A 21051-nucleotide genomic window follows, 5' to 3' on the forward strand; every position below is an offset into this window, starting at 1 on the left:
GAAGCCAGTTAAAAGCAGGCACATTAAAGATAGCTGCAAACACACGTGACAGCTGTAACATATGTAAAGACCCCAAGTATAATTGCAGAAAAAGTCAAGCCATCCAGCATTTTCATCCTAAATTGACCTTACAGTAAGCATATGTTCATGGTCTGTGTTTAGTGTGTGTAATCTGTGTTTGAGAAAAGGGCACAGGAACATTGTCACAAACTCAGTTTGTACACAGACTGCTGATTTTTTCATGCAGGCATTTTAACTGAGAAAAAAAAACCGCCAAAATAGTGACTAGACTAAAATATATGATGTGCTGTGCAGGTTTTGCATTGGATATCCTGGATTTACTTTAAGGACATTCTTCAGAGAATATCGATTGAGATTTTCAGGGGTGGCTAAATGACTTAAAAGGATAACTCCCATTGACTTGTTCCACTGGACAATGAAATAAATCAATAAGGCTTGTTCTCCCTGAGCTATTTAGGGCAAAACCTGATAAAGGATTCAGGCACTGTAACACCTAATTTCTGGGATTTGTTCCTCACGCTGAAGCCCAGAATTTTAAGTTTTGGCCTGCCTCCATTGGACATAGGAGAGACAGCCACCCCAGAAAGGAGCTGGAAGCTAGGTAGGAAACATGTTTGGAAACTCTGGTCTCCAAGCTGTCTAGATGATTTCAAGCAGGGAGCTGCTTGAACTCAGTCCTTGTCCTTCTAAGGCTCTGTCACACCACTCTACTCACCAGCCTTCCAGGCAGCTCTCTTCCTACTGAGCAGGACACATCCAAACAGCTCTTCCTCTTGGGAACAGTAGGCTACAGTATTGATGATCCAATGAATCTTGAATATTTTGTTTCACAGTAGCAGAACTTCAGCAGGAAAGAAAAAACTTCTATTTCTAGTGGGGCACTTTAGGACACTCTCCTAGGAGACTGGAGATGTTGATCTAGCCAGTTTCAACACAGACTTGAGGTGGTTTGGTTTTTTTGGTTTTTTTTTTTCACATACTAAAAAATGGGGAGCAAATAATTAAACTAATCTGCAAGAGGTGGTGACAGCACTTGCCAAAAGTATAATTCAAGAGGGAAGCATATTTCATATGTCAGGTATTTTCAAAGGCCCACTCAGTAGGGCAGGTCCCTTGGAGGATCTAGGGCAAGAAATACATACTTTCTGGTGTCCAAGTCAATGTGGGAGTAGAAGAGGCATAAAGCAGTTCCAAGAAGAGAAGTTCAACTCATGCCCAAAAGCAGGAAACAGATTCAAACAAGGTGGGGCAACTTGTAAATTGAGGTGCCACTAGGGTTAAATGGGAGTTGACTGGAGCATTCTTGAATTGAAATTTTTGTACTTAAGTCCCTTGACTCCATTTGGGTCTGTTACAGCTAATTATGCCCTTTATTGGTGCTAATTGTCATGCACTGCTGGCAGTGTGTCCTGCATAGTCCACATAAAAGTATTTACCATGTGATGGAGTTACTGCCCTGAGTCAGAATCTAAAGCTTCATAAGAGGATTGTGCAGGCAGTTATATGAGGCTGATACACCCTGTTTTGCTGACGCGAGAAAGTCCTGAAGTGACTCTGGTGACAGTATTCTGAGAGAAGGAAATAAAGAGAGCTTGCCAGAGCATCTGTATTTCCCTCGTGCTTTACAGAAAAGACATATGGATCTTCATAGAAAATTATACCCTCCTTGAACAATGTAACAGGTAATTATATTCCTGACGTAGAATTTTTTTAGCACATCACATATAAGAATCCTTGTTCGGTTCTGCAGTTTTCTAGAGTGGCCTGTTAAATCTCTTTAAAAACACAGAATGTTTACATCAGAGACCTCAGAGTTACACTTCTTGGTCCTGGCAGACCTATGTGCACCCACTATGTGCACGGGCTATTGTGGAGGATCCCCCTCCCCATCACCCTCAGAGGGGCTGTCTCACACAGGCAACTCCAGTCTTGCCCAGAGACCAACATTCCTGGCAGAAGCCATGTGGCTGCATTCCCCCAGCATGGAGGCTGAACCCTTAGGCTCAGCACAGCGGGGCACAAACAGCCCCACACTGTCATCTCTGCAGGCAGCTTGAAGGGGCTGCGCTGGGAAGTGTAGGCAGAGCGTTCATGGAATTACTTGCCCCCCAGTCCCAGTTGCTGTGCTTGCTGTGTTGATTCTGAAAATTGCTCATGGCTGGGAAAATTTTGTCAGAGATGTTTGCCATTCCTCCCCCACACCCTTTCCAAAGCATGAAAAGTCATCATTGATGCCCAGGCCTTGTATGAGGATATGTTTTTTTTTCAAAGCACTGTATACACATTAGCTCATTAAGAAAATACAATTAAGATTACCTGAAACCTCTTTAGTGTTGCTCCATTGGAACCCAAAAATATCACATATAATTTCAGTGATACTTGCTCACTGACTATAAAAAAAAAATGCCCCAAGGCTGAAAAGGTGGATGGCAAATTGCAGCTGCAAATTAATTAAAATAATCAGACGAGCCAGAGGTAACTCCCACAGTAAGAGGGTTGCCTACAAAGGCAATGTTAATAGAGCATTTACCATCAGGGGTTGCCTGGTTCCCTTTTAATAAAATATCTGTGATTACCTGATTAGCTGATCATTGTGCAGAGCATTTTGTTCTCAATACAGCCATGAAGCCCAGGAGGAGAAAGGCTTTTATCAGATGGTGCTTGTTTATTTAAAATGTGTAATTGAGTTCTCCTTTTTTTTATGTAAGCATGATCCAACAGGCTGCTCATCTCCAACTACATACACTGCTTCTCCTCTCTCCAGCCTGAGATGAGCCAGTTTTCTGGCACACACTTGTCTTGGCAAGGTTACCACAATGATCTGGAATAAAGGCAGAACATTGCAATCGGTATGAGAAGCTAACCTTTAATGTTTAGAAGTGGTCACCATCCATTATGGCATTACACTAGTCATATGCCATCATGCCAGGATTACAGCATGCCACCTGTGGTTCTGCCCCTACAAGGTATTACTGGAGAAATAAACTGTTTTATTTTGATAATATCTGAGAAAACCAAAATATGATCCACATTTTTCACTACCACTCGCATTTTTAAGGGCGCTTCTCGTGCAGGATGCTGGAACACCAATAAACTTGGAAAATTCAAAGAACACATGAAAACTAGACACCTCATGCATGTAACTGTATATTTATTTCTTTTTAAAGAACACTCCTTAAATGTATTTTAAGTCAATATACAAACTTGTTTTCACAGATTTATAATCCACTAAATAGCACAAAATATAATCTAGGTCGTTGGTTTCGTTCATCTGTGCGTATGCATGCGTGTGTTTGAGTGTGTGAGTGTGTGCGTGCGTGCAATCACGCATGCTGCTGGTGGTAGTGGTAACCCACCACACGTGTTCAAACACAAGCCCGGGCACCTCCTCCCTTTCCTCTGGAGCAAACCTTGCCCAGGTGGAGACCCTGCACTGGAAGACTGTGACTTTCTTGCCCATGAAACCCATTTGAGAAGAGGCCGGGGTGGTGGGGCTCTCTGCCTCGCCAGCAGGACCACACACCCCCGTCCACGGGACAGGACGGATCACGACAGAACGGGAGCCTCTCCTGAAGCTGACCCAGGTATTGCAGTAGGGAGTGGCCAGCTGTGGAGTTCAAGTGCAAGGAAACACCTTTTTCTCCTCTCCAAACCCCTCTCTGACACTCCAGGGCACTTCTTCATGACACCTATGCCCCTTGGTCAGCCCTCAGGAGCAGGGGACTGCCAGGCTTGGCAGGGCGCCGTGTGTCCAGCCAGCAGACCAGCTCCTCACCCAGCCCCAGGCGGCCGTAGGGGCCTTGCACCCTGCTGCTGGAGGCCAGGGAGCAGGTCAGGATGCTGCTGGGCTCTGCCTCCCGGCAGCCAGCAGTGCCCCGGTCCCACTTCTAGAAGCACCAGCATAGCAAATCCTGCCCATCCCGGTGAGCTACACAGATGGCACCAGTGATGCACATATTTACATGGGGTGGAATGTTTTCCCATAGCTTTTTAAGGAGTATATAGATCAACATGTTCACATAAGACCAAATACTTTTAATATATTTATAACTGTTTTATAAAGCTTTGAAAAAACTCACAATAGCACATTGTTTTACTTTAATGCTTTACGGTACTATCAGTTTAAAATCACAATCAGCACTTAAGTTATAGTCAATCCGGCAAAGAAGAGACAAAAAAAAATTACAAGAGTTAAGAACTGACTGATACATCTTTTATCTTTTTTTTTTTAACTAATGCATAAGTGCAGAATAAGATAAGATACTCTAGTTTAAATATCTTGTTTTACAATATACATTTTGTTCTAATTACGCAACAGTAAATCCCATGCTTCACATAGAAAAGCAATCCACAACATTAAGAAAAAAATTTACAATTTATGAAACAAAGTAAATAAATATTAGTATTACAGAATCAGAGCTGTACATAAAAGCTGTTCAGTTTTAATCATATAAAAATATGTTTTAGTGCAACCTCACATATATTGATGCTGTTCTGTTTTACATCATTTAGATCCAAGTGTCCAAAAAAGGAAAGAAATTACATTTATTACAAAGCAGATACACAAATTCTAAAATATGTACAAATTACTGCTAAAAAAATGCTTATAAGAATATAAGCAAAGTAAAGAAAAGGCACAAACATCTGTACAATTTAAAAGTACCAGACCCAATAAGAATTTCAAATTTAGTTTTGGTCAGGCTCATGATGACTTGTTACTTTATCTAATTCTTTTGATATAACAAAAGTATATATAATAGCAAACTACTGTAACTTAGAACAGGCATGCTGTAAAGTTGAATACTTTTTCTATCTCTAGAAAAAAAAGAAAGTGGGGTAAATGTGTGGGCAAAAGTCTCCATGCATCTCAGATCAATGCGGCTTGCTCTTCTCAGATGACGGATCTTTCCTTTCCTGTGTGCTTGATGGGGGGTCGCTCCTGCTGTGAAAGCCCAGCTGCTGGGCATCCACAAAGCTCTTGCTGTAAAAGGTGGGATGGGCTAGTGCAGTCTGTGATGTACCAAAACTGTCCTGTTCACCACCGTGCAAGTCAGGATGGGTGGCTGAGGCACAGGGCTGGCCCGGCTCAGATCCACTAAAGTGTTTAATGCTAAAATGTGCACTTTCTAAGGGTTTCTGGTGAGGCTCAGAAGGCCTCTGCAGCTGCTCCGCCCCATGCAGAACGGCTTCTTCTGTGGCGATTCGCAGAGAGGCTATGGCTTTTGTACAAGTCTGTATGTTCTCCTCCTGCTCCCTCTCGGTGGCCACGACACTGTCCTCAGATGTGCTCTGCGCCAGCAACAGCAGCGGCGAGGAGGGTGCGCTGGGGGGAGCAGCGGGGTGCAAGCTGTGCGGAGAGGTACGTTTCTCGTGGTGCTTAGAAATACTGTACGATTCTTTTGTGAGGGTTTCCACAGTTCCTCTTTGCTTCTCCTCAGAGACCTGCCTCTGCAGGGCCAGAGTGGACGGAGAATGTAAACCTGAAAGGGCCACGGGGACTGAATGGACCATCTGGATGCCCCCAATAGGCATCATGGGGATAGGTGCTCGGATCTGCTGCTGGGAGTGTAGTGGAAGATGACTGAAGACGTAGTCACTCGGCCCCTCGGGGAACAGGCTAGACCTGCGGTGCTCCATGCCTCCTTTTTCTCCATATATGTTGAAGTAAGGTGCCTGAGACAACCCCCGTCTCTGTAACCAGAAGAAAAAAAGGGAGATGTCAGCGCTGCTACTAGCAGAATTCTTGTCTGGCTGCCAAACCACCTATCTGCTTTCCTGTCTAACACAACCTCCCATTCACGAAGCACCTTTCATCCAGGTAGATCCCAAAGCATTTGGAAAACTCCACTATATGCATATCCAAACAACAGAGAAAGTTTTGCTCAGCTCGGCCCGACAGGGCTCATGCCTCTGAGGTGAAAGGCAGTGGCCAGTTAAGAGAGTTCAGCAACACAATGCAGCAATTCAGGTCAGGAAGTGGAGGGTATTATATTCAACTGAAACATTGAACAGAATTTGGGGTAGATAGATTTTCCTTCCCCAGGGGAAATTTGGCCAGGAGATACATCTTACCCCCCCTTTTGGAAAATTATGCTGGTATTTGGAGTTTTTTGCAGAGAAATACACATCCAAACATGCCCTGCTCACCACCACTGCTTGGCATAGCAGGGAATATCTGGCAGCATGTATTTTCTGCCTTCTGAAAAATTTGCTCTTGAGCCTCAGAGAAGGCACTGGGAGCTTTACCCAAACCTTGGTGAAAGCAGATGCGTATTTCCATGCAAGTTTAAGTGTCTCTGTGCAATGAAGACACAAATTTTTCTAGTCATTGAGACAATGGAGCACCCCTCTGGCTTATCTGCAGTGTAAACAATAAATAATAACAAAAACAGAGGCATCAGCTGTGAGCAAAAGTGATGACTTTGTCCCAGGGAGACTCACCCACTCATAATAGGATTGAGAAGAATGGGGGATTTTGTGACGGCTAATAAAAGCCAATCTTGCAATATTGACATTTTCACTGCCTTCCCATTAGTTCCTGCCTTGGAAGAATTAATAGCTCCATCTCCATTCAGTATTAAATATGCCCTGGGCTTTTGGGTTCCTTTTTTTCCTTCATTCTTAAGTTTTAAAATTTGTTTGCTATTTGATGATTAAGTATCATTTATTGCTGACCAGAGGAGTAATGATGACAGAAGTGCAGGATGACATTTTCATAATTATGTGTGGAATTTGGCCACACAACTCTCAGGGACTTTCATATGAAATTAAATGAATGAAAATGCTCATCTCTGCTCTGTAAATTGACCAAACATGGATCAATTGCCCCGGAGCTGTAATGCTACCACAGCCTTGGTGTGGCAGCCCGAGGACTGTGCTGCTTAATGCCAATGCATTAAAGTGGCAGCACTTCACTGCTGGGAAATCCTAGCTCTCACGGCATTAGGCAACCTCTTGATCCCATCCCAGGGAGCTGGTTTAGGGGGCAATTAAAGATTCAGTTTCTGTGCTACCCAAGGGCTCAATCTCACTGTGCTCAGATGCTTTGTCCTGCTTAATATAAATCAATGTCGAGACAGGAAAGGGTGACCCATAATCACCAGACTCAAACTTCAGAGATATTATTCAGAGACTAATCTATGTTGGGAATTTTCCTATTCAGAAAGTGAGACGCTTGAGTCTCATAAAAGAGAAACTGTCATAAGAAAGCACAGTGACAGCACATTATATTGCTGAATGGGGAAAACTTTACAAAACAAACTGCAGCTGCCAAGCCACAAGACTTAGTTCACCTACCCTGTCAGTCCTTCCTATCACCAACCTCACCTCTGCACAGCTGCTTGCCCCCTAATTTTTTTTCCATCTTTGGTCTGTCAACCACTTTCTCTGTCATGTTGTCCTTTGGGATGTTTCCTACACCATGACATTTATCACTATTACATCTGATGTGAACTTGGGCTAAGGGAAATTGAGTTAAAAAAAAGAGTAAAACTCATCAAAGAACAAACCTAGTCACACACAAATCTCTGAGAAAGACATTGACTTCATGTTTTACCCTGCCAGGGTTTCAAAAGGGAATAGAGCAACAGTCTGTCCTTGTTGGACAGAGGTGGCTTACATGACAGAAACTGCTATGTGCTTTAAGATGCGCAGCATCATCCAATATATGCCTCATATGACCAATTTTTACATAGGCAGTGACAGTCTGGGCATGTCAATGGACGTCTTCCAAGCCTGGCTGGGCTTATATTGTATTATTTTTCTCTAGCTCTGGCAGGTACGTTTGGAAATAGACAACATAAATGGTTACAGGCACTAATAACTGTTCCTACCTCTTACCCTGCTTTTATTTCCTTTACCAATATCTAGCATTTTCATACCTACAAGCAGACACACATATACATATTCATGGGGAAAGACTGCCTTTTTTCAGCAAGCATCCTGAAAATCCAAAGACTTGATTCAGTTGACAGGGCAAGTATTAGATCACAGAGCACAGTGCAGGAAGTTATGGCATCTTTTTGCAGTGCAGTCAGAATGGGTTGCTGCCAGTGCCGTGAGATGAGCTCCTCTCTTTGGCAGGTAATGGTAATCCAGTTCGTTTTGTATTAACTCTTATTTGTTACAATTTAGCATATTTCTCTTCAACTCCAGGTGACATATAATTTCCCAAACAACAGTATTCCATAGCAGCTTTTCACTAAATGCTCTGACCTGGTCACAAAGCTAGACTGCCACATCACACCCCTGAGCAAAGCTATATCCAGCTTCACAAGTCCCCCAGAATGCCTCAGGGATGAGATAGGGTTTACCCTGTATCTGGTACATCATCCAAATCAGGCTGTGGGAGATTAAGAGGAAGATCACATTTCAAAGCCAAGCACCCTTCACAGACATCCTCTGGGCAGCCTCAGACCACAGCTTGCAAAAAGATGCTGGGTGGAAAACAGTCTCTTTGATTACAACATCATAATGTACTTGAGCTTTTTAAAGTTAAAAACCAGAAAACATTGAACTCCACAGGGAAATTCAATAACAGACCATGTTACCAATGTGTTTTCTGAAAAACATAATGCATAATAAGCTGACTGTAACTCCATGTGGCCTTCAGTTTCAGGATCAGCTCAATTTGCAGCCCTACAGAGAATGTACCACAGTAGCCCAGATACACCAGTGAACCTATTTATAGTTTACCTGGACTTCAGAAGTTGCTGGCTCTCTGTACAAGAATGCATTTCACTCAAGGTGACAAAGTAGTGAGTGTTTGGGAAGGAATTCAACATCCATGTCTGGGATGATCAAAGGACCTTAAGCCCTATCAACTTTAAAGTGGTCATAGAGGTGCCTAGTTCCCATCAACGTTTCTGAATATATCAAGACAGGCTTTGGACTTCAAAATGAATGAGATGAGCAACAAAATGGCAACACAAGCAAAATCCACTACCCTCCTAGAAGCTAAAACAGTTGTGAGAGACGAGTCTGTACCACTCACAGCAAGATAGCTTCTCGATATCATTGTGTCTATCCCAGGACTGGAAGATGAGGCAAAGGTTCTGATCTGCACTAGGAAGCAGCAGGGTGCACTAAGGGTTGGGACAAGCTGGAATGGAGTGAAACTGTTCGTTCTGGATCCCATATTTGCAATGCAAGTGTTGCGGGTTTGGAAGGGAAAGTTGCTTCAGATTAGCCCTACGTGGTCTCTTTGCAGTCACTTGAATGACCACTCACAGCTCAAGTGTACCTGCTGCCCTCCTGGTGCATATTTTTTCAGTTTAATTTCATCTGACAACAATCTAGATCACTTACTCCAACACTGATCTGAAAATGTGAGTCAAAGCACAAAAAAAGTGACAATAGACACATATGCCTGATTCAAACTAAAATGCTAACAGAGATTCACTCGAGGTGAACAAATGAAACCTTCCCATTCCTTCTCATTCTCTCAAGACTGGCAGAAGACGACTGGGAAGAAGAATCTGAGCCCTTTGATAATGGCATCAACCTACTCAGAAAGGAGAGAAACTACTGGCATTGACAGAAGAGAAGATCCCGAATGCATTTAGAGAGCAGAGGATATCTGGCTTTAATTTTAAAGACGTCAGTTTAACTTGTCAAAGCCAAGTGTGACCCAGCATACACTAGAGCCTTAGGCTACACTGGAGAGAGTATTCTGTTGCAAGAGTGTATCCTGTTATTAACTGCCAAAGGAAAGAAAGGTGTGTATTTTTCTGTATTTTTACATCATCTGAGAAAATAGTTACTTTCACCATGCTCTTTCCCACTTCCTAAAGAAATAATTTAAATTGCTTTGTATGTGGTGCTTTCAATGCCAGAGCACTTCACGAGCTCTTTGCACAAGATCACTGAAGTGCATGGACATTCAGCAGGAAACAACATGAAGGGCAACTAGACCATCACTGGCCAAAGTGACTAGAGCAAATTCACCACTTTCAGTTGAGAGGAAAGAAACCTGGCCTCTTCTGAGAACTACAGGCACTAGAAGAACAAAACTGCTCTTACTCCTGCAAGGACTGGGAACCCAATGCAGCTCTTAAAGTATTTTAAGGATTATAAGCTGACATGCATCACCAATGCTGCTGCTGCTAATGATGTTCTGGTTTGCTGGATTTCACTACTCTAAAAGTGAAAAACAACCTTTATTCCTTTTTTCTTCTCTGACAGCTTTCATTTATAGCATGCTCAGGTGTGATTTGTCTTCCCACACGCTGAGTATAATAACTTGTGTTTCACTTAAACCTGCCTACTGTTTGGCTAAAGTATGTCTTCCAGAAAGACATCAAGAGACAAGGAATCCATCTTTCCTTCCTTGCAGTCATTTGTTGCAACGGGCAGTCAGCTTCACTTGTAATTTCTTCATTTAAGTTTGCCTGGGCTCCACTTCCAGTGATGCCTCTGTTCAGGCTGCAGTGACTCTGCTGAGGTCTGGCCTTCTCTCTCAAAACACTCAACATGCCTGCTACTAATGCTTTCTGCAAGACAACTGTAAGATCTTTTACATTGTGTTTTCACTGCCACATGCCTGAATCTACCTCAAAAATAAGGTAAGCACTAGAAATCCATCTGGCATGGTGGACTTTCTAAAAGAAGGAGCTAGGAGTGCTAAGAGAGTCCTTACGATGTGCTAAATGCCTTGCTGGAAGGTGTGCACAATGCACAAAGAAAATATTACAGCAAGAGCTGTCAGATGGCCAAGGATGACTGGACTGTTAGCATACCCTTCTGTGAGCATCATTACACATCCAAAATCTTTACTACAGATTGCCAGTGTGTCTCATGTGGGACATGAGGGACTGGGGCACCCCACACAATGCCAGCTGTAGAATCCCTTACGATCCCATTCATTTGATACTGAGACATCATGACTGGTTAAGCTGGTGACTCTTCACCCGCTTGTGCTTCCTCACTTAGTCAGAAGAACCCCTGGTGGGATTTGTAATCTCTCTCAGCTGTGCAGTGATCGCTCCTGGGAGAGTGCAGCAGCATTTCAGCATGCCCTTTCTCAAGGACCATTTAACCAGCCACCCCTCTTCGCTGCTCTCCTGGACAACTTACCAGGCTATGGGGCCATGCCATGTCTGAGAATTGAGAGAAGTACCTGTGTTGCTCTCTCCCATAAAAATGATCACTCATGTTGCAGCTTTCTCTTATACCCCAGAAATGCTGGGAAATCAGTTTTGGATGTGCCAGGCTGGCAGCATCTCAGCTCTTTTTGGTCCACCCCTGCTCCAGCCATCTTTACCCAGGTGCATCCCTCACTCCAATCCTGGGAGCAGATGATACATTAGCCTGACTCTACAGAAAAAATCATGCCAGAGCTCAGAAATGCTGACTGGATGAGCTCAGGGTTCATCTCTTATTCTCCACAGAGGAACACGCAAAGACTACATGGAGAGCCAAGAAGACTGGGAATGGAGAGGCAGGGAGAAGAGGCCAGCCAGGAGAATAACAGGGAGCAGGACCTTACTTCTAAAGATGTAATCTATTTGTGGAGGGGGTGCTTTGTGAATGCTAGGGCTGGTCAAAAGTGCCAATCTGGCAGTTTCTGAGAGCTGATTTACCGAAAGGGAAGAGCACAGACAGCAGCTGCACAAGTTTTGCATATTTCCACCCAGACAGTTGTGTCCCTGCCAGAACAGTCAGTTGTGACACCACTTTCTGTGGGGCAGACAGCTGCCTGTCCGTCTCACACAATAATATCCTTTAAATTCTAGCCACAGATCCTGATTTCAGTGGGCACTCTGCTTTTCCAAGAGGTTCCATTATCTCAGCATTTTTATTCCATTAAACAATCCTCAGTGATGGGCACCGTAGCTCAGGAACAGGGCTTTAAGCCTTGATCTTGGCTTGATCCTGCCTGAGAAGTAAAAGATGTTTTACAGTGCAGAAGCAAGCCTCACACACCAAGTAAGCTTTCTGGACTATTTAAAAATTTTATGTGTATATGTCTATGTCTATATATATATAAAATACAGTGAATATGGAGGCAAAAAATGCAAACCAGCCTAATTTCATTGAAGTTAATGGAATTAACTCAGGGTTCTACCAAGTGAAGGCTTGCCCCTTAGGCTGACTCTAGTGTATCTAAATGAATCAGCATTCTGACTTGGTCCCTGTCAGTTCTAAATTTCTTGAATTTGTTCCAGGACTTCCCACCAAGGCTCAAAGTTTATGCCTTCTTCTTCTACAAAGCTGCATGGATTTTTGAAATGCACAAATTCAGTAAGAGCACAGTTTTTGACAAGAGGAATGAAAGTATTTTTTCATACTTACTGAATGTCCCACTGGAATAGATTCAGACTGTAAATATTGACCCATGGACAATGCTGGATTATGGTACAAGCCCCTCCGGGGAGATGCTGCTCTAACAGAGGCCATGTATCTCCTCTCTCTCCTGGGAGACAAATCTCTTCGAACAGACACATCTTTCCCTGGTGACATTGGTCTCCTGGGCGATAGGTGACGTCTTGGCGACACGTCCCGTCTCGGTGATAGCTCTCTCCTCAGCACAGCCTCCTTCCGCGGGGAAAGGTGCCTCATGGGTGAAATATCTCTTCGGGGTGACAGATGCCTTCTGGGTGACAAATCCCCTTTTGGCATTAAATACCTCTTTGGTGAGTTATCTCTGTAGGGTGAAGAATCGTAGCCAGGTGACGATTGTCGACTGGAAGGTGAGAGGTCCCTCGGAGAAGAACTGGGATCTAACGAAAGCGTGTAATCCTCATCCATGCAGCTAGGTATGTCCAATCTGTCTTTATCAGGCTCTGAATCTGTACTCTTGCTCTGGAAAAACCTCTGATATTCTGTCATTTGTGTGTCTTCACAGGAGTCGCTTGGTGTTATAAGCTGAGTAACCTGAATGCTAGGTAAGGTGACCAAGTAACTGATGAGGGAAGAGTGTCCCACTGGAAGGGAGCCCTCAGGGGAAGCCCCCTGTGAAGCCCCAGCTGAGTTCACTGACAGGGAGGAGAACCGAGGGGGCTGCGGGCTGGTGCTTCTTGATCTGGTTTTTGGTGTCGAGTCTCCCTGAGTATCATCAAAATCATCCTCATCTTCATCATCATCATCATTGTCGTCGCCATCCTCGCCATCTGATTCCTCCGCGTCAGAAAACTGGTGCTCTGCTGACAGCCCTGCCAGGTTGCTGCTCTTCTCTGCCTCCTGCTGCATGTCCTCCATGTTTTCTGAAAGAGCCACAGCAAGTCCAAATGGTGAGCACATATCCCACTTCTCATGCAATGTCCATTCCCCACCCAGCTCACTCATTGCCATCCTGATTGTGATCCTGCCACACTGGATGCTTTTCATCTGGGATGGTTGCATAAAGTCATTCTTCATAGATTAAAACCGTATTTTTTTCAAAATAATACCTTAAAATTCTATATCTGAAAGGAGGCATGAAAGCATATTCATCCCACATTACCTTGCAACTTCACTAAATGTTGTCATCTCTCACATCTTAAGTGGAAAGACTGGGAACTTTTTATGAGACAGATGACAACAGGCCATACTTTTATTCCTAGCTCCTCTTTATGTAAAAAAAGTATAACACAGACAACTGGATAGGATTTTTTTTTTTACTTCCTGTTTATTAAAAACTTAAATCTCAATTAAAAAATGCCCCAAATATTCTTAATATATTTTCCCATGCCCAATACTGTGCTAAAGTGCAATGAGTCATTTGCATACTCCATACTTTCCATATTTTAGTTGGAATGAGGCCATTCCAACTAAATTAAATCATTTTGACATACCTGCTTCTTCAGTTTCAGTATCATCTACTGATGTCATTGATACTCCAAGCTCCAAGCATTTTTTCATGTGTGCTTTAGACTTCATATGTTTTGTCAGATTTCCTGTGGATCAGAGATTAATGTCATTAATGGACAACAACAAAGATCACTCTTCAAGTAAGGTTTTGCTGTATCTTAACTCCATTATCCGGCAGATGATGGGTTTTAGCTTTAAAAAACACCACAACAGACAGGGCTGACTCATCTAGACCATTGCCCTCAGAGACTTTTTAATGAGTTTTTATATCTCAAGAAAATAAAAAATTCAAATAAACTCAGGGCCTGAGAGGTACATAGAAATCTCCCCAATTTTCTCCTACATGATATTTAGGTACCCCAGCAAGCTAAAAAACTCCCTTTTGGATGTCATCTATTCCTGGACTCACTGTTCATTATATGTACAGACTGCCTAGACATCGAAGTAAGCCCCCTGCACAACAGCCATATGGGGCTCATGCTCCTGTTTACACAGTGGCACTTTCAAGATAAGGGTTCTCCCATTTCCTTTGCACGTGGTTTCCAAATTTTCTGTGTATTTGAAGCATTTTGAAGCAAAAGTACCCCACCAACAAAAAGACAGCTATGGGAGACTTCTCTGTGCAAGTTTACCATTTAGCTGCAGTCTCTGAACTGAGAGGAGCTGTACTTACAGCATCCACTTGGGATGTGGGAAATTCACATTCAGCTCCTAGATTTAGAGTATGGATCTAAATCAGACACAGCAGAGATTTGAAAGCAAATCTCCCATTCCCTTGAGGGAGCAATCTAACACTAGACTATTGGCTTTCTGGAGTGCCTGTCTGTTTTTTCACAGATAAAAAAACTGGGTTGAGATTGGCCCCAAGAGACATTTCATGACAAAGAATCTTGAGCACAAAGCAGAAGCTGGAGAAGATCACTCTAATCCATTTGCCACTTCAGTGCCATTTGCAAACACCCAAAAGGGAAAGCATGGCACAAGCAAACCCAACACACTACCAAGACATGGTGCTTCTTAGCTCAAGGAAAGCCCTCTTCAAATGCATTTATTTTGCTTCTGAGATGCCAACCAGCATCTCCAGATGGTGTGGCACGTGCCATCTGCAGCCAGGAGCACTGCACCACTCTGCTGGGTAGTGCAGGTGTGCTTAGAAACTCACAAGCCAGGCTCTTCTTCTCTGACTTTCAGTTCCAGCTAGTTCAAACAATTCCCTTCTCAGTAAGAGTTTCTTATTTTGCCTGTGCACTGCATGAAAAGGCTAATTTGGCCATTGAGGTTTCTGAGATGGCTAAATGCTCAGGAATACTGAAAACTTAAGTACCTCTGAAAGTCTGTCCCCTACTGCTCTCAGGAGAATAGCAACAATAGTTATGAGGCTGACAACTGCTTATAATCAGTAATAGACCAGTTAAATGCTTTTTGTACTTCAAACACTAACTTAGTCTCTTCTTACTCATGCTCTTCTTGCACAATAGCAAATCACCTCCTCCATGTTTCTCTATCAGAAATGCCAGCCTCAGCAAGCAATTTCACTTTTTTTTTCCATGCCACCTCTTCTTCCTGGAATGTCCTCTCTGAACATAGCTGTAAAACCATAACACAGTCAAGTACTTCCAAGTCCCTCCTCAAGACCCATTCCTCCAGCAATGTCAAATGTAAGCAATGAGAACAGCTCACCAGATGGTCTATTGGGACTACAAACAAGCAGTGCTCCTTTTCTTTGTCTCTACATGCCCAGGAAAGTTCTCATCTTATATTAGGTTGATGGGTCTACTACCATCCACCAGCTATTCCCATCTTTGGCACAGGAAGAAGTGCTGGAGTCATGGAAACTATTACAATTCTCAATCCTCAAAACAGCCATGAAGCTGCACTGGGATCTTGGGAGACATTTCCTTCAGCTCCCTTTCTCCCCCTTTGAGTTAAGTTCACTGCATTGGGATCAGAATCCATTTCTTTTGTCTGCCAAAGGAAGCTAAGAAACTGAGAATGTAAGGCTCATTTGGGCTGTGCTACAAAGAAATGCTACCAAGAAAAGGATTTTTTCTTTCAAGAGGATGGTTGCATCACAAATCTGAATTCCAAAGAATATCATTATCTGTGGCCTCAGGGTGACAAATGGAAGCTTTTTTCTGTGCTGATAAATACATGTGAACAGAAGCTATCAGATCTTTATTCATAATTAATGTCATAGTGGATGGAGTCGCCCATCTGAGAGACATACATTATTTACTAACTTGAAACTGACCCACTGTACAGCCTGTGAAGGCATGTATTCCACAGCAGCTGATGCTCTGCTTCTGCATTATGTCATAAGAAGTGCAGTCTCCTGGTAGCATTTAAGGGTTGCTGCAATTAAAATTTGCACCATGCAATAAGATTGGCAGAGTATTATTTTTCAGGGTAGTTCTTATGCTACCACATTTTTTCTGCAGACAGAAGAACCAGCCAAGAACCTATAGGTCTTAATGAAGCTATCTAAGGAGTCTCAGAGTCTTTCAAAATCCCTGGATCAATTAAACAGAAGAGAACAAACTCTATTATACAGTCCTGTATACGTAAACACAACAATTCTATTCTGAAGAAAATATTCTCCTTGATTGCAATAGATGCTTGGATCTCAGGGGGTAAAATAGCTCCAGAAGTGGCAAGAGTGCAGCAAAAAGGGTAAAATACCTTTAGTTTTGAAGGCAAAATTGCACAACTTGCATACATAAGGCCGGACATCAGTGTGAGTGCGGATATGTTTTTTGAGCATGCTTGGCTTTTTGCAGCGAATGCCACATTCTTCACAAATGTACTTTCCTCGGCCACGACCTCTGACATAGACATAATCCTCATTTGATTTATACCTGTTGGAAGAGAACAAGTATTTAAGTCATAGACTCTAAGTCTCATACATGCACAAACATCACTTCTACGCATCTGATCCTGATCACCAAAGCAAATCCACAGCAGTCCAAAGGAACTACTGAATTTTCAGTCTGGAACTCACAACGTATTTGGCTTCCAGTGAATGTACTGGTCCCCATGTATTTAAACAATATGAGACCAACAGGTTACAGTATGAGAACAGCATAAACACCTTGTCAGGAAACCAATGAACAACCATTCCTATAGACACAACTCCAAACATAAGCCTGCAGGTTGGATTTATTTCAGTTCACTGTAGTCTCATATAGCACAGACATTAACCACCACTGAAAACAGTGTTGTTTTGGAGCATGGTTCATTTAACTATTTTCGTGCATTTATCCCTTGGGATCAGATAAATCACATCCTGGAAATGCCTGTTTCTTCCCACTAACTATAAAGGGAACATGGATGACAAGCAAGGATGCATGCATTTACATTACAGACGTCTGACATTCCCAAAGATAAATTCCTCACTAAAGAGACACCTAATTGAGTTCACTCCGGTATGTGATGTTTGAGAAATAAAATGGTAAACATCAAACATGGATACTTAGAAGAAAGCTATTACAGGAATTTTACTTAGAACAGACATAAGCTTTCTATGCTATTTTTGCTGATCACATAGTGTGTAGGTAGAAAATAAATAATATATGAAAATCTATGTACAGCTGTACATTGTCTTTATTATCATGCTAAATTGGTCATACTGAAATCTAAAAGAGTCCAGGGAATCTACTCAGGCTGTTCTGAGGCTTGAGGACTGCTGGGCATTCCTTTAGGGAAGAATTCCAGCCTCATTCATCCAAAGTAAAATCCAGGAACTACAAGAACTGAGAAATAATATTTTTTCTCTCTGTCCTCCATTGCCCTCTTCCTAGGCAGCACAAAGTATTTTCAGTCACTCTGTGGATGCACAGCCCACAAAATATCATTGGTACTGACGTTCAGTACTTTAAATTAAAAAGGGACTGCGTGAAAGATTCTGTTAACGTGATGATAACTCTACAAGAAGAAAGTGGCAATTTTTGGGTTACAGAGCTGAAACATTTTTCAAGAGTGCTTTTCTTAGATGAACACTTTCCCATGTGTTCAGCTACATCATGGGCAATATAAATACTGAAGTTAACATCTTAGAACAGTGTCCTGTTCTCAAGTCCATCTTCTTATCTATTAAACACATCAGCTCCTCTTCCAACTGTGGATGCCTAAATTCAGGTTTTCCCATCTCATTTCCAACAAAATTGTCCCTCTCCCATTTCCTTCATTGTCCCTGGCAGCACGGGCAAAACTGGCATAGTCTAATATAATTTAATATTTAGTTATCTCTCTAGCAGGCTTTCTGCACAACATTTCTGTGATCTGAGTTGTCTGTCTGCCCCATTTCCCAGGTTCTTCTTCATATACACATGCCCATGACTGCTAGCCATCTCTCTATCCACTGCTTCATCAACTAACTCCAGGCTTTCTCTCACAGACAAAAAAAAGTCCATTATTGCTTGAAATACTGCCATTTTATCTTCCTTTCATCTCTCCTTACAGTCTGATTTTGCTGGGATGAAGTCTACCATATCACCGCTGACTGACAGTGGTAAGATAAATGCTATGCTATTGCATGTGCTTTTCTGTTTCTCCATCTCAGCTCTTCTTCTGCTTGACCTCATTCCACTAGCTTCTGTCACCTGTCAGATCCCATTGGGCACAAGGACAATGATAAAACATGTGTCTCTTCATCATTCATATAGATGGTTTTTGGCCACAACTGACCTTGACTTTTTAAGTATGCTTCATCATAACAATGACTGTAAGAGAAATGACACACACAAACTTGACATTTAAAGAAGGGCCGGTGCAAAAACTAAAAGACAAGAAGTCTGAGGCTACGGTGATTACCTTTTAGCCCTCAGGAATACCAGATCTTACTACTAACTTGTGCCTCTCTCAAAGCTTGGAGTAATTTTCCCCTTCCTACTACCTAATATCCATGTAAGGACTTTGGTCACTGCCACTCTAAGTTTGACTTGGATGAGACTCCTGATTTAAAATGCATTAACAAGTCTCAGAGTCCTACAATTTCTATCCAAAATGTAATTTTATTTGGATTTTTCTATTATAGTGTATTACTGATAGATAAAAAAGAGCAAACATAAGCAAACTGTGAATTCTTACTGTCAGCTGATAATGTCATTAAGCTAGGTGTCAGACGGGCAGGCATGCTCGTCCTGTACCTCCTTTCTTTGCACACCATTAGTAACTAACTGCACTGCAGCAAGTAATGAACTTCAAATTACTGCTTTTCTTTGAGGAACACTGCTTCATATCCCATCAGTCACATCTGCAGTCACAGATGATGGAAAGCAGATCTTGTGATTCAGATAATTTCACTTGAATCAAGCCACCCGCCAGCGGTCATAATGCAGTGGTTAGTTTCTTCCTTCCAAACTCCCTCTGCTGTGACGCTTACAAAACGCTCTTGATGGGCTTTATGCAGCAAGGTGGTGATGTGCTGTGGCATCTGGTGGTACTGGCTGATGGCTGGACTTGATGATCTTAGAGGTATTTTCCAACCATAACAACTCTGTGATTCTATGATCTACTTTTTGCCTCAATCCTGATTCTGTTCCTTCAGCTTCTCACTCATCCCCAGCCCTGTCTATCTGCTTTTTGCCCAGCTGCCATATGAATGTTCCACCCCACTGACATAAGGCAGCTGCAGAACTGCCCTGCCAGGTAGACAGGCTTTCCCAGAAACCAAAAGCAGATAACCACAGATCTTTCTCAGCTAAATACCTTCTTCACACCTATGAAACAAAAACAATCACTAAGCCTAAGGAAACCCATTCCCCCATGACAAGCAAAAACCAAAATGAGAATATCCTGCCGAAACAAGATAGGACCATCCATGCTTGTCTGTCCAGGGGAGAAAATGTGATACTAAGACAACTGACATTTGCAATTTAGTTCAATGCACTACTTGCTGAGAAGAGATGAAGGTATGCTTGAAGAGAGAAGAACAAAATAGCTCAACAAACAGCCAAGAAGAAGCAAGCACAGAAACCCACCCATGTCAAAAACTAGCTTTCAGAAGTCATAAACAATAACTCAAAGAGAAGGACAAATTCAATAACCAGGAGAGAAAGCCATGCAAGACATGACAATAATATCTAAGGTATATTACATTGATTTAAGAAATAGCCAAATGAATGTCTAGAATGGAAAGAAAAAAATATATTCTTCCACAAATAATTCTTGTAAAATATACCATAAAATTATTATGCATGAGTAAAGAGTGGACCTCCTGACATTGCATCACCTCATTCGCTGTAGTTTTGCAGGTTATTCATTTCTATTGAGGAAGCCCCACTCTATTGCACAGAATATTTGTTCTCCCCACTCCAGAAATTATCGTGCACATTAAGGTTCTTATGTTTTGTTTTGCTCAAAGGGTATCTAAACATACCCATGGTATTACTAGGAGCATTTCTAGGTGAAGTGTGAATTATATGCTTTTACTTAAATAGTTTCATAAACCTCATTGGTGTACGGGAAAACTTAAGTTAGTGCAAGCAACACACAAGATTTCTTGAAGTATTAGATAGTAGAGGCTTTTTATTGAGTGATTTTCTGCAGTTCACACTCATCTGAATCCTCCTTTTCTTAACACACTTTTACTCTTCTGACCTCTCATCATGCAGCTTACATCAAGGCACTATCTTCAGCTGGGTCATCCAAATTCAGAAATGCAACATAGTGGGAAGCAGGAAAATCTTATATTTCAAAGTGGGTGTGAGTTAAAGCAACAGCTCTTTAAATTTCTTGTAAACTTAGGCTCACTGCTGAATTTGGGTCACTCTTGTAAAGCCAGTCTCCTGGCTTAGGTACTAGACAAGGTACAACTATAGAGAACAGTCAGGATAAGGGTATCTGGGCCAGCACACCTATAGAAATCTCAAAAATAACATTTTCAGTCTTTCAGACAAGATGTAGGCTATACTCTTTCAGTGTTGCAGACTACAGAGAAATGGCAATGGTAATTTCACGGAGACTATTCAATCTTAGACAAAAACATAATGTCAATGAAAGACAACTGAGATTTTAAAGAGTACAAGCTGACAGGAGAAGGAAATGGATGTATGAATTTCTCACATCTCCCTCCTGACCCATTTTGTTAGCCCAACAAAACAGTGCTGTGACACCATCTCAGTTTGGTAAGACTGAAAAATGTATCTCGTTTAGCCACCTGACTATGCACTACTAAAAACTGGCAAACTAATTGCATTGTGTCAGAATTCTGTGAAGGAAACTAAACAATATCTTCCATTTTAG

General features: G+C 42.3%; 1 protein-coding gene across 6 annotated transcripts in view; it reads right to left on the reverse strand.

Moving 5' to 3' along the window:
- Positions 1-3155: 3155 nt before the first annotated feature.
- The window catches only part of HIVEP2 (HIVEP zinc finger 2), a 137339-nt gene continuing 119443 nt past the window's right edge, over positions 3156-21051 (reverse strand). For all 6 annotated transcript variants that reach the window (XM_085055724.1, XM_085055720.1, XM_085055721.1 and 3 more), the window contains 4 exons: positions 16489-16664; positions 13794-13895; positions 12313-13223; positions 3156-5712 (listed from right to left, as the gene is read on the reverse strand). In XM_085055724.1, the coding sequence (XP_084911850.1) occupies positions 4894-5712; positions 12313-13223; positions 13794-13895; positions 16489-16664 (2008 nt within the window). In that variant the 3' untranslated portion in view covers positions 3156-4893. The remainder of the gene's footprint in view (positions 5713-12312; positions 13224-13793; positions 13896-16488; positions 16665-21051) is intronic.

This window comes from Lichenostomus cassidix, chromosome 3, assembly GCF_008360975.1.
Source record: "Lichenostomus cassidix isolate B80296 chromosome 3, HeHo_3.0, whole genome shotgun sequence".
In the NCBI taxonomy this organism is placed as follows: Eukaryota; Metazoa; Chordata; class Aves; order Passeriformes; family Meliphagidae; genus Lichenostomus; species Lichenostomus cassidix.